This window comes from Nuphar pumila, chromosome 6 (genome assembly GCF_984573655.1).
Source record: "Nuphar pumila chromosome 6, dmNupPumi1.hap1.1, whole genome shotgun sequence".
NCBI lineage: Eukaryota > Viridiplantae > Streptophyta > Magnoliopsida > Nymphaeales > Nymphaeaceae > Nuphar > Nuphar pumila.
In genome coordinates, this window is record NC_143254.1 from 129,267,338 (window position 1) to 129,279,239 (window position 11,902).

At 44.5% G+C, this 11,902-nt stretch overlaps 1 protein-coding gene across 2 annotated transcripts; it reads right to left on the reverse strand.

Moving 5' to 3' along the window:
- Positions 1-6,714: 6,714 nt before the first annotated feature.
- LOC149836193 (trihelix transcription factor GTL1-like) lies at positions 6,715-10,737 on the reverse strand. Of its 2 annotated transcripts, none has more exons than XM_090009049.1 (3): positions 10,019-10,737; positions 7,964-9,473; positions 6,715-7,657 (listed from the first exon to the last, which is right to left on the reverse strand). In XM_090009049.1, the coding sequence occupies exons 1-3, from the start codon at positions 10,471-10,473 to the stop codon at positions 7,646-7,648; spliced, it is 1,977 nt and encodes a 658-aa protein (XP_089865175.1). In that variant the 5' UTR covers positions 10,474-10,737; the 3' UTR covers positions 6,715-7,645. The 2 variants fall into 2 exon arrangements, with proteins under 2 accessions (XP_089865175.1, XP_089865174.1); XM_090009048.1 differs by having other exon boundaries at positions 6,715-7,661; positions 10,019-10,736.
- Between the last annotated feature and the right edge of the window lie 1,165 nt (positions 10,738-11,902).

The following is an 11,902-nucleotide window of genomic DNA, read 5'->3' on the forward strand; positions in this document are numbered from 1 at the left end:
GGCGGTTTCTCCATGTAAATATTTTAAAAAAAAATGACAAATTATCATTCCAATTTACACTGAAATGGTATAATTTTATTGTTCAAGTTGATCATTTTAACTTTCAATGCATGACGATAACTTAATGGACCGTGAAACCTATCCTCCTCCTCCTCCTCCTCCTCCAGGCCTTTCTGATATTTTGCTTAGCAGTAAGAGTGGCATTTAATTACTATTTGTTCAGTAAAACCCTTGTTTATATTACGATGTAGAGAAATTCCCAGTAAAGACCTAATTTTGACTGATATTTTAAAAGAGATTCATGTTGGGGATTCAAATTTTTTTCTGAAACCTGAAGTTAATTTCATGGTTAAAATCCAAATAAATTATATTTTTTATCGATCCTTTGGTTTGAAAAGAATTATTCTGCGGTTTTTGCCTATTTTATTGTGAAATAGAGGCAGTTTAGGAATCTTATTATACATAACTGAGGGTTAACCTGAGTTAGTCCAGTCCAGCTGAGGTCTCCATTTGGCAGTTTTAGTGAAAAATTGAGCCTTCAAATGTCTTTTTAGAAGACATGAGACCTTTTTTTAAAATATCAGGCAAAATGTTGGGCTTTAAATAGAATTTTGCCATAGTATATTATAAAGTGCTTCTTGCTACAACATGCTGGCTTAAGAAATGACCTTTGTTGCCTTTTATTTTTTTATTTAACAAGAAAAAAGAAATATAAGAGTGCCATGTGGGTTGTAACGGTTATTGTACGTTGCCTTCGGCACTAAGGGGACCGAAAAAAAAATTATTTTGGAAAAGGGATGTGTCATCAACACCGCGAAAATTTTGTCCACAAGAAATCATATTGATGTCTGTCCCATAGTTAAATCCAAAGCAATTTGGCGTATGAAAGGACATTAAAGATTGCACCCCATGTGCACAGTCCTATATCATTTCGATAATAAAGTTAGGAAGGAAAACAAGGGGATGCAACATGTGCATCCTATACTCTCTCTCTCTCTCTCTCTTTTACCCTTATGGATGGCACGCAATGATGCTACTTTCCATCAAATTTCGGTCATCCTTAATAATCTTGTCCATAAAATCCTCGTTGATGTATATGTGATTCTACGTATGCATCTTAGAGACCTCTCTTTCCGTTGGTTTCTTCTAATCCAGAGGATCCTGGTTGAGCTTGGCTTTGTTGTTTGTTGCTAGCTGGCTGTAGTTTCTTTTTCTTTAGCTTTTGTTTTTCTATATTTTAGTTTTATTTTCTATTTTGTTCGGTTCATGGGTTCAACATTTTGTTGATCTTCATGAGTGATAATGTTGATCCTCTCTCTCTCTCTCTCTATATATATATATATATATATATATATATATATATAAGAGACTAGAATATGAGAACTAGAAATATATGGGCATTTTCAACACTTTTTCTTTGTAAATCCAACTTTGTGGATGTGCATGGCATGGTGAATTTGCTGAGAATCAACCAAAAAATATGATTTTTGAATGCTTGAATTTTTATAAAGATTATGAGCCAATTAATTTTAAAGCCTTAAAAAATTTCATAACTCAAAAGATCATATTTTTACATCAGAAAAGAACAATCCAAGGCTTGATCGTTTGCTAACAAACCATGTTGAACACATCTATGTGGTTAGATTGATTTGATATAAGTTGCACCTGTGATTTTTATCTCATTAGTTTTTTACCTTCATTAGTAGCAAATATTTTTCATATATAGGTGTTAACTTTGGATCATTTGAAAGCCTTAGATTTAATATCCAAGGATGTAAGGTAAGGATGGAAATGGTTGGGATCTGGAACAGTTAAATACATGAATATTCAGATCAGAATCAGATCTGAAACAGCGAAAAATTGTGAAACCTCTATACTGGATTCAACCCATTTGCATCCCTAATCTAAGATATTATGGGGAGTTTTGATGTGGTGTGAGCCCATGCCAAAATCCCTCGTATAAAGAAGATAAACGCTAGAACCTCGGATTTGAGAACAGACAGGAAGAGCTCCATTCTCAAATCCAAGGATCTCCCTCATATTTGAGATGTGAGGTTTTCAAACACAGCCTTAGGGTTAGGGCTGCAAATGCATCGGATATGGTTGGGTATCCGATCCGTGTATGACAAGTTATTTCTGGATTTGGGTCCTTTAAGTAAAATAGGAATGTGCATTTAGATCAGATTCGGAGTTATTCAATCAGATTTGGATCAGCATTTTAAGTCAGATGTAGAATTGATCCGAATCAAAATCCAACATGATTGCATTTTTTTAGATGTAAATAGCTTGTGTTTGTTCTATTTTTTTTTATCCAGCATTAATACATGTATTTCAGTTTCAGATTCAGATTCCACTTGACCTCATTGGATCTTAATTCGAATCCAAATTGGGATCTACTATTTATATTTTAGATTGGCTTACAAGATCCGACCCGTTTGCACCCTTATTTAGGGTCTTAATTTTCCTTTTAAAACCACGTGGCATTCATCCAAAATGCAAACAGACCGCCACGATGTGGGCATGAGCAAAAACGCTCATGTTCAGCATGACCTGATCTGCTTCCTTTATTTATAAGCTTACTTCAAATAATAGAAAACCACTTTTTTTTTGCACTAAAAACCACGGAAAGGAATGGTATGATGCTTCATTTTCCGTGTTACATTCCCAAAAAAAGGGGTGGATACCTCTATTTTAGAGGGGAACTAAAACCGATGACATCATGGGTAGTATGAATGCACCGGACTCAAGGTTTGAGTTCGGATCCCAAAACAACCCATCCTTAAAATCAAAGGATCTCTCGCTTGATTTTTTTTTTTTTTGAGAGAGAGAAAACTCTGACGTTATTATTATTATTATTTTTATTTTTTTGGGGAGTAGTTGGAAGGTGCTTCTTACTAAAGTGTCATTGGGTTGGGTTTGACCCGGATCTGACCCTTATCAAACCCTATAGGGTCACGGTTTGTTGATAAATACGAAGGCTCAATTAGAATCTAGGTCGGACCGGGTTGTAAGATTAATATATGGATCCAAGTATGGTTTGTGAAATTTTCCAGACCAGAGTTTCGATTAAGATCCGCAATTTTTCAATGTAAAAATAATAATAAATATTATTTTACCGGGTATGGTTCATGTAATTCTTATAGGATCCGGGTATAGTTTCTCTTGTGGTAGGTACGATTAGACCTGAGATAGGACCCGGTACCATCATCTCAAGTTCAGTTTGGGTTTGGTTTCACCTAGGTCTGAACCAAACCCGACCCTTTGACACCCCTAGTTCTTACTAAAGATAAGGGATCCCTCGGTGTAGGGGTGTCAACAGGTCAGATCTGATTCAGACCTAGGTGGGTTCAAACCCGGATCCAAGTAAAAGTGTGGGTGCCGGGTCTGGAACCGGGTTCTATCGGGCCTGCCATATGGAAAACTATATCCAGACCCTATTAGAATTACATGAACCAGACCTGGTCGATACCCTGTAGAATAATATGTTTTTTTACATTAAAAATCATGGGGTCTTAATTGAAACTTGGGTTGGGACCGGGTCAAGTATGAAATTTCATAAACCATACTTAGCTCCATATAATAACTGGACCCTTTAGGTCCGACCCAGTTTCTGATCAAAATTTTTTCTTTATGACCAAACCCTAACTCTATAGGGTTTGGTAAGGGCCAGGTTCGGGTCAAACCCCAACCATTGAGACCCCTACCTGGGCGCAAGTGTTCTCCAATCCCTAGATTTGAAAGAGATGAGGATCCGGCCAGAGTGTGCTCTAACAGTAATACCGGCATACCGCCTTTGAATGCCGTTGATCTCAAAATAAATGGTATCCAAACCTGTAGAAATAAGATGCCCATCATTGGGATGGGCTCCACTCTTTTTTCCGATGTCGTTCGTGCTTCGGATGGACGGCATCTGAACGTTTTAAAATGAACGGCTCACAATGAGCCCTATTCACTGTTTGATGGGTGTCGTTTATTTTTAAGATGAACGACATTCAATGGGCCTCTGATGGTGTTAGCGTTAGATGTACCTGTGACCTGATCTCTCTCGACTTGAAAATCGTTCTGGATCCAAAATCCGAGTCAATCAATTGGACCCTATAATTCAAAACCATTTTTTTAGGAAGATAATTCAAAAGCTTTTCATGTCAGTTTTAGCACAACAAAGGTTTGGATCCGTATCAGACTTATAAGGCCCTTTAATGATCCAAACCCGTTATGAACCTGAACAGTGAACACACACAAGAAACAGGATTGCATCCATATCCGACCTCATGGTCCCACACCTTGACCAGTGACAGGGCAGGGCTGGCCATATTAGCCCTACCTGGAGGGAAGTCCAACCTACGGCCCATGCAAGTCCGTGACCCCAAGGTGAACGCGTAGCCTGTTGTGGTACCGGATCCAATACAACGTCCCAACCCGAATTTATCCTTATTAGTGATGGCGACAAGGATGTCAATGAGTTGGATTTTATCTGACACCCGACCGAATTTGATTCCGTTTAGTTGCTTTTAGTAAGCTAAAATTATAATAGGATACGGGTTTGGTTTTGATTTTTTTGTGACTGGATCTGACCGATATCCAAATTTGACGGATATCATAATCCATTTACATGTAGAAAAGTGGATCTGATATGAGTTTTTAACCAACCAAATCCCAATTCAAATGCGAATCCGTTTAACCAACAGCCAATTAATCGAATCCTAACCCGAACTGTTTACATCCCCGGATGGCAATGGCATTTTCGTTAATCACAAAACCTCGATAACCCGTGGGCACGAACGATGATGCCCACTTGACAAAATGTCATCTTCCATCGTTTTAATTGGACCAAAAAAACGACGGTGATTGGTCGAGGATTCCCCCGAGATGGACGGCTGAGGGAGTCAGAGAAAGTCTTAAAGAAACGCTGACGACGACAGGAAGGAGGCCCAAGCCAGAAGCATGGGGAAGGACGAGATTGGCCTTTGACTTAACCCTCCATGCAACTCGGCGAAGCCCGAGCGGGCTTAAAAACCAAAATGGAGTCTAGGTTCAAATCCCCATGAGCGTCACCCCCTTATACAAGCACTAAGCATGCCGACTCTCTCAGAGCAATAGGTAAGCTCGTAAGTACAGCAGGCAGAGCCAGTGCGGCTAGGTCTCTAATCCTAGTGGAAGGTTTCTTCGTATAGATACCCAAAAAAAAAATCAGACTAAGGTTATTTGTCTAATTAGATATTTGAGTATCTCTAATCCAAAAACCCTAGAATCTAGATCATAGATCAAAAAAATAATCAAACTCACCCTTGAGGTCTCCCTTACTGAAAAGAAAAGCATATGGAATCTTCAATATTGCGGCAAAGAACACTCTGTGGGTTTCAAACTCATGACATCTCGTCAGTTTGTAGTAGGGATGGCAGTGGACCGGGGCGGAGGTGGGGGACAAGGTCTCCACCCCCGCCCCGTTTCAAAATCTGAACCTTCATCCCCGCCTCCATCCCCCCACAGGGATGGATTTTAACCTCCACCCCCGTTTCATGTCCTCCATCCCCAGAGGGTGAGGTGAGGTGGGGCGCCGTTTTCCCTCAGTCTATAGTCATTTCTTAAAAGATTGGGGATGGGGCGGGGCCGGGGAAAGCGTAAGTCCATCCCCGCCTCCATCCCCTCCCAGGGATAGATTTTAACCTTCATCCCTGCCTCCATCCCCGTTTCATGCCCTTCATCCTCGGTCCAAACGGGGCGGGGCTCAGGTGTCCCCCGGTCAACTGCCATCCCTTATTTGGAGACGTTCACGAGACACTCCTGCTAGATGAGGGGAACGTCCGTTTTCTAATTTTTTTTTTTTTTTTTTTTAAACTTGGATACTCATCTAACCCTCATTTTAAAAAGATACCGATTTGTTCAGTAAAATGTCTAACGGAGCTTTCGATAATCAACAAATAGAAAAGAAAAGAAAAAGGGGTAGGTCAGAGAGCACGGCACACGAGGAGAGAGGAGAAAAAGGAAAGGCTTACGTAAGCTTCTGTCATCGTTTCTAAAGCCTACGTAGGCACGTACCGAAAGGCAAGGGAAGAGAAATTTTGAAAAAAAAATTCTTTCCATTCGACAAGCCCATATATATGATTCCCTCGGCAGTCGAGCTTGCCTTTAAGTTGGCGATCCAGAGCTGCTGCAAATCTCTCTCTCTCTCTCTCTCTCTCTCAACGGAGCCATATTCTCTTTATTCTTTTTTTTTTTTTTGCATTGCAATGCAATGCCAGCCAAGATAGTTACTTCTCGGAGGCGTTTCCGGAGAAGATGGTTTATGCTTTTCTTTTTCCGGTTTCTCGATGGCTGTTCGGTGGGGAAGATCGGAAATAATGGGAGAGGAAAGAAGACGAAAACCGGAACTCGGCGTCAACGTTCTCTCCCTTCCTATCCTCCTGACTCGCTCTGGAGTTTTTCGCCGACCAACTCTCTCTCTCTCTCTCTCTCTCTCTCTCTCTCTCTCTCTCTCTCTCGGGGTCGTATTGATGTGAAAGTTGAGATTCGAATCGAAGAAATTGGAAAACAGAGTGGCCGAACTACGAGTTTAAGAGTTTTGATTAAGATGGTCATACAGGTTGCCCGAAAAGGCAATGCCTAGTGGAAGACTACAGTACGAAAAAGACAAAACAGATGGGCAAAATCTCTCTCTCTCAAAAGATATGTGCAAAATGAGCTGGAGAATTAAAAGAAATATTAAGGAGGGGATTGATCAGAACAAATGCGATGCTTTTATTCTTCTTTGCTAAATGATGATAAAATAGACTGTCAACAACACTCTCAAAGAAGAAAAAAAGGGATAAAGAGAGAGAGGACACAAGCAGATCCCCGAGCAGAAAATGTGCAGATACACACAATTAAGGCATCAAAATAAGAAAAGAAAAAAAATCAATGGAAAACAAAATCTCATTCCCCTCGTTATCAAAACATCTTTAGTCCCCGTCCCACTTCGCCCGCCGAGCCGTCTTGCCGGAAAACCAGTTGTCTCCGCTTCCCCGTATCTTTAGAGGGGATTTCCATTCCCTTCAGTTCTGCTTGGTTTGTTTCTTCAGATGATGCCTCTCTCTCTCTCTCTCTCTCTCTCTCTCTCTCTCTCTCTCTCTCTCTCTCTCTCTCTCTCTCTGCGGTTGTTCTTCTCTAAATCTCCTTATTAAACAATAATAAATAAAATAGCTATTTTTTTCTCTTTTTTGGAGCCATGAATGAAAGACCCGAATAGAAGAACCACGACTGGAGTAATAGTTATTTGTGAGGCCGAACAACGTGAAGATTTCGGCCTTTGCATATGGTACACTATCAAATCAAAGAGGAATAAACAAAAAGGAATGATACCAACATGAATAAGAAGAGAAAGAAGAAGGAGAAAAGGAATGAAAACAAGAATAAGAAACAAACAAGGCAAAAGAGAAAGAAGAGGGTGGTGGTCATTGAACCATGCTGACGAATGAACCAGCGTTGCCGGCCGAACTTGGAGCGCTCTGCCTCCGATACCGGGCCTCGAAAGCAGCCCCCATCGGTCCAGTCGAACCCTCATCATCGTCGTCGTCATCCTCCTCCTCCTCCCCATCGTCTTCGTCGTCGGGCTCGACGGTGTCGCTGTCGGCTTCGACCATCTTGGCGTAGTCGTCCATCAACTCCCTCACAATGTCCTCTGGCTTCAGATTCAAAAACCATAATCAATCAAGCTCGAAGAATCAAAGCAAAAAAAACAGAAAAAAAATGAAGTGTAGTGCCGGAAATATGCAAGTTGCCTAATTAGAGTTTCAAAAGCTAAACGCGTCTGTCTTATCATCAACACAAAATGACAGAAAACCCTTCAACGAAATGACTATCACAACCCTACTCTATCAACGAAAACCCCATCTTCAATCTGGAATTTTCGCCAATTGGGTCAATGTCTATCCTCGAGTGGGCGATGGACTAGAGAGAGAGAGAGAGATCCCTACTATCTTTTTACCTTCTTCACAGCCACGCCATTGCCTTCTTCCACCAAGCTCGAGTAGAAGCTCGCCCCCTGCACCCCTCCATTGCCTTTCTGCACCTGCACTACCGGCCCACCTTCGTTCCCACCGCTGTTCTCCCCATCGCCACCCTCCTCCGTTATCGACTTCACCGGTGATTGTGCCACTGATATTGGGGCGGGCATGATCGCCATGGCCATATGCTCGAGAAGGATCGATTCAGGTGCCTCCAATTCGGCCTTGCTGGGTTTCCCGACCGCGCCGCCGCCCAGGACCTTCTTACGGTAGAGTGCATCGAGTTGGTGGAAGTAGGGGCACGTCTTGGCACCCTCCGGCCGCTTCTTATTGTTCTCCTTCACCTTCTTGTAGTACTTGTTGATATTCTCCCACTTCTCCTTGCACCTCTTCGCGCTCCGGTTGTATCCCATCTTGCCCATCTCCGCCGAGATCTCCACCCAAAGCGGTCCCTTGGGTCCGGCATCTTGGTACCTCAATTCGAGCCCGCTGCGGAGCTTGATCAGTGCCACCACCTCAGCCTTCGGCCACCTAGAACTCGCTGGGTCGAAATTCACCACCACCAGCTCCTGCACACCAGCAACGACGTTGGTGGTCATCGTCATTGGCCTTGTTTCTTCCACCTGCGGTTGCTGAGGAACCGGAAGAGTGCTGGTCTGAAGCGTCGCTGAAATAGGCGGTGAGGCCGGTTGAGGAGGCTGTGGCTGCGGTGGTGGAGGGAGGTGCATGGTTTGGCCGGTGATCTTCTGCAGGAAGGTGATCACGGCGCTGTCCCTCGATGCCGACATTGTGCGTTCCTGAGCCAAAATGTCGAGCTCCTGGCTCAGCCTGGCCATCTCCTGCCGCTTCCATGTTTCTTCCCTAATCATCCTGTCCTCTTCCCTCTTCTCTATGACATCAAGAAACCTTTGCTGCAGCGCCACTTGCTTCTCCACCACCTGTTTCATCAGCCCTTCGAAGAAATTCATCATTTTCCGGGTGCTTGACTCGGAATATCGCTTGCGCTTCCGGTGGCCTTGATCCTGGACCCCGTCAGATGATTCACCGGAGGTCGATGACCCACCGGTCGATAGGCTCATGCCACCGCTTATGTCGGCTGAGATCCTCGGCAAGGTTAGCGGTCCGGGCATGGTGGGACGGGTTGGTTGGCCGGCAGCGATAGGGGTGTCAGCGGCAGCGCTGCTTGGCTGAGGCTGCATCCTTGTGGTAGTGACATTAGCGCTGCTTCCTAGATTTGGAGTGCCTTGAATTGCATTTGCGATCGCTGGAACCGCCGTGGTGACTGCTGGGATGGTGGTGGGGGCAGCGGAGGTGGTGTTGGCGCTGCCGCTGTTGCCATGGAGCGCCTCCAATTGTGAAAAGAATCTGTAGCTCTTCCCGTCTTGCCGGCCGGACCTCCCATCCTTGGTCCTTTTGTAGTACTTGTGGACGTTCTCAAACTTCTCCTTGCATTTCTTGGCGCTTCGGCTGTACCCCAACTGCGCTAGCTTCCTGTAATTCACAGGCAAGATATAGGCATGAGTGACTGAAGAGAGGGAGAGATTGGTATAGTTCGTTCGCGCCTCTACGCAGCCTATCACCCAAAACAATGCAAGAGAACCCCGAATACTACATCTCAATTTTGTGTGTTTTCTTTTGTAGACTGAAAACTAGGCTCAGGTGATGATGATTCTGATAGAAATGATGATGGTGGCAGTGATGATGAGGTGATGGGCATGAGTTAGTTAGGGGCATCGTTGTCGAATCGTCTCTCTAGCTGCTAACAGCAAAACAACAGAGTGACAGAACACCGTCCCCCTCCGTGGTACGACACAAATTGAATCGTAAGCAGTCTTTTTCTTGAATTTTTGGCCCCTTTTTCGGTATTATCGGACCATGTACTGAAACCCCAGCAGCACGGGTTTCTGTGCCCCCCGCCTCACCTGGATCTGTGAATCCCAATTCCCAAAGAGCCAATTCAATTTGGAAGAGAGAGAAAGACCCCAATTTGAGAGAGAGAGAGAGAGAGAAAAGAGATTCCAGTTTGGGAGGCATACCTTGATACATCTTCCCAGAGGGGACTCTTGAGGGTGGCCTCACGGAACACGGCATCCATCTCCGACCTGATTTTCAAGAGGGCGAGCGTCTCCTGCCTCGGCCACCGGCTCCCGGGAGCTCCGCGCTCGGCCTCCTCCCCTGCTAGCACATCCTCGTCCGTGAACCCTCCGGCAGAGGTCGCCCGCACCAGTTCGTCGAAATTGGCCTGGCGGGTGGGTGGCCGTGAACTGATCGGAGACGGGTCCTCCTCCGGGGCATCTCCGGGCTTCTGCTGCAACAGCTGTGGATTCAAGTGTTGGTGCTGCTGCTGGTGGTCGGGGTGTGCATGGTGAGCAGTGGCGGATAGGTCATGGCCGCCGGAAATTCCTATCATGTGGCCCCTTCCTCCGGCGGTCCCTCCCACATACTGCGTCACTTCCGGCGTCACTCCGTACGAGGAGCCTCCTTTCTGCATATTCCCACTCCTTTTTTTACCTATCTTGTTCACTCCCTTTTTACAAACTCAACGTCTCTCTTCCCTTCCCCACATCCACAGAGAGAGAGAGAGAGAGAGAGATGGGAAAAGAAATCTGAGCAAGGTTGGGGGGTTGAAAAAACAAGAAAAGGGGCGAGAGGGGTCACAACTGGAAAGCTGAAGGGATGCCCAAAGGAATCGAGAGGTGAGAAGGGAGAACTGGATGCGGAGGCTGTGGAAAATTAAAATAACAATAATAACACAACAACAGAAAGGGGTAGAGAAAATTAGGGAGATGGATGGATCATGAGATGAGAGAGAAAGGGAGAGAGGTGACGATGATGACCCTCAGCTTCTTACTTTGCAGCTAATTAATAACAGTTAAAACCGCAGCGGCACAAACCCCCCAATGATATAATCAATGGCCAACTCATGTTAGAGAGAGTGAGAGAACTCATGTGCCTCCCAAGTAAAAAGTAAAACTGTAAAAACGTTAAAAAGACACCATGAGTTTTCTCACCCTGGTCCTTGTTGTTATCGCTGCTGCGGGTGTGCAATGCAGCTTCTAGCAGTAAAAGCTGAGGGTATTTCGGGAAATTAGGTGAGAAGGGTAAGATGGGGAACGTATAAGTGGGGGATAGGGGTGGGGGCTAATGAGGGTGAAAGAGGGCAGACAGGAACACACTCAACAGCTGTAGTGTGGGCCCGCCACTTTCGAAGGGGTAAGGGTTCGAACGTGCCTGGCGTTTATCGTGGATCCCACAAACACTCCTTTCCTCCACCCCACCGGAACCACCCTCATTCTCCGGCCACTCTCGCCGGAAACGTCTGGTACTTATTACCGCTGGCCCAGCCCTCCCCCATCTTCCCCTTGTCCAGAATCTCTCTCTTTCTTATTTTGTGTTCAAACTCACCATGTTGGCATCTTCCCTTCTTTTCTTCTTATCTTATTTTTTTTTTTTTTAACCCTATAAAATTTTACTGAGGGAAAATAACCGAGTTTGCCCTTGTAAAGATGTAGTTGACCATCATGACGAGGGCCTTGCCTTCTGTTCCCCGCTTCCGGGGTATTTATGTCATTATGAGAGCTTTGCAAGTTTTTTTTCCCTTCCATTGGTTTTTTTCATTTTATTTTTTTGATCAATTAGGCTGTTTTTTGTGCGTGTGTGAGGTGCGTTCATATCACGTCCTTACCACCTCTCTCTCTCTCTCTCTCTCTTATGTTCACATGGCCGCACCACCCATTAGCCTAAATGGCTGCTCGGTTGGGTTTGGCTCGATTGGGCTTGGCTCAACTGTTTATTCTCGCTCGAAATTGAGATCAAGTGCAATTTGATAGAATACTTAAAGTGTGCTTCTGCACCTCATCACCCACTATCTGCTATTGAGCCCCACAACTGACGGGCTTTATCCTAAAAATAAAAAATAG

Excerpts from the sequence above, each read along its gene's own strand:
- LOC149836193 (XM_090009048.1), bottom strand. The coding sequence starts at position 10,473 with ATGCAGAAAGGAGGCTCCTCGTACGGAGTGACGCCGGAAGTGACGCAG. Across the intron at positions 9,474-10,018 it reads CTCTGGGAAGATGTATCAAG|GAAGCTAGCGCAGTTGGGGT; the intron begins GTATGCCTCCCA and ends TGTGAATTACAG. Across the intron at positions 7,662-7,963 it reads ATGGCGTGGCTGTGAAGAAG|CCAGAGGACATTGTGAGGGA; the intron begins GTAAAAAGATAG and ends TTGAATCTGAAG.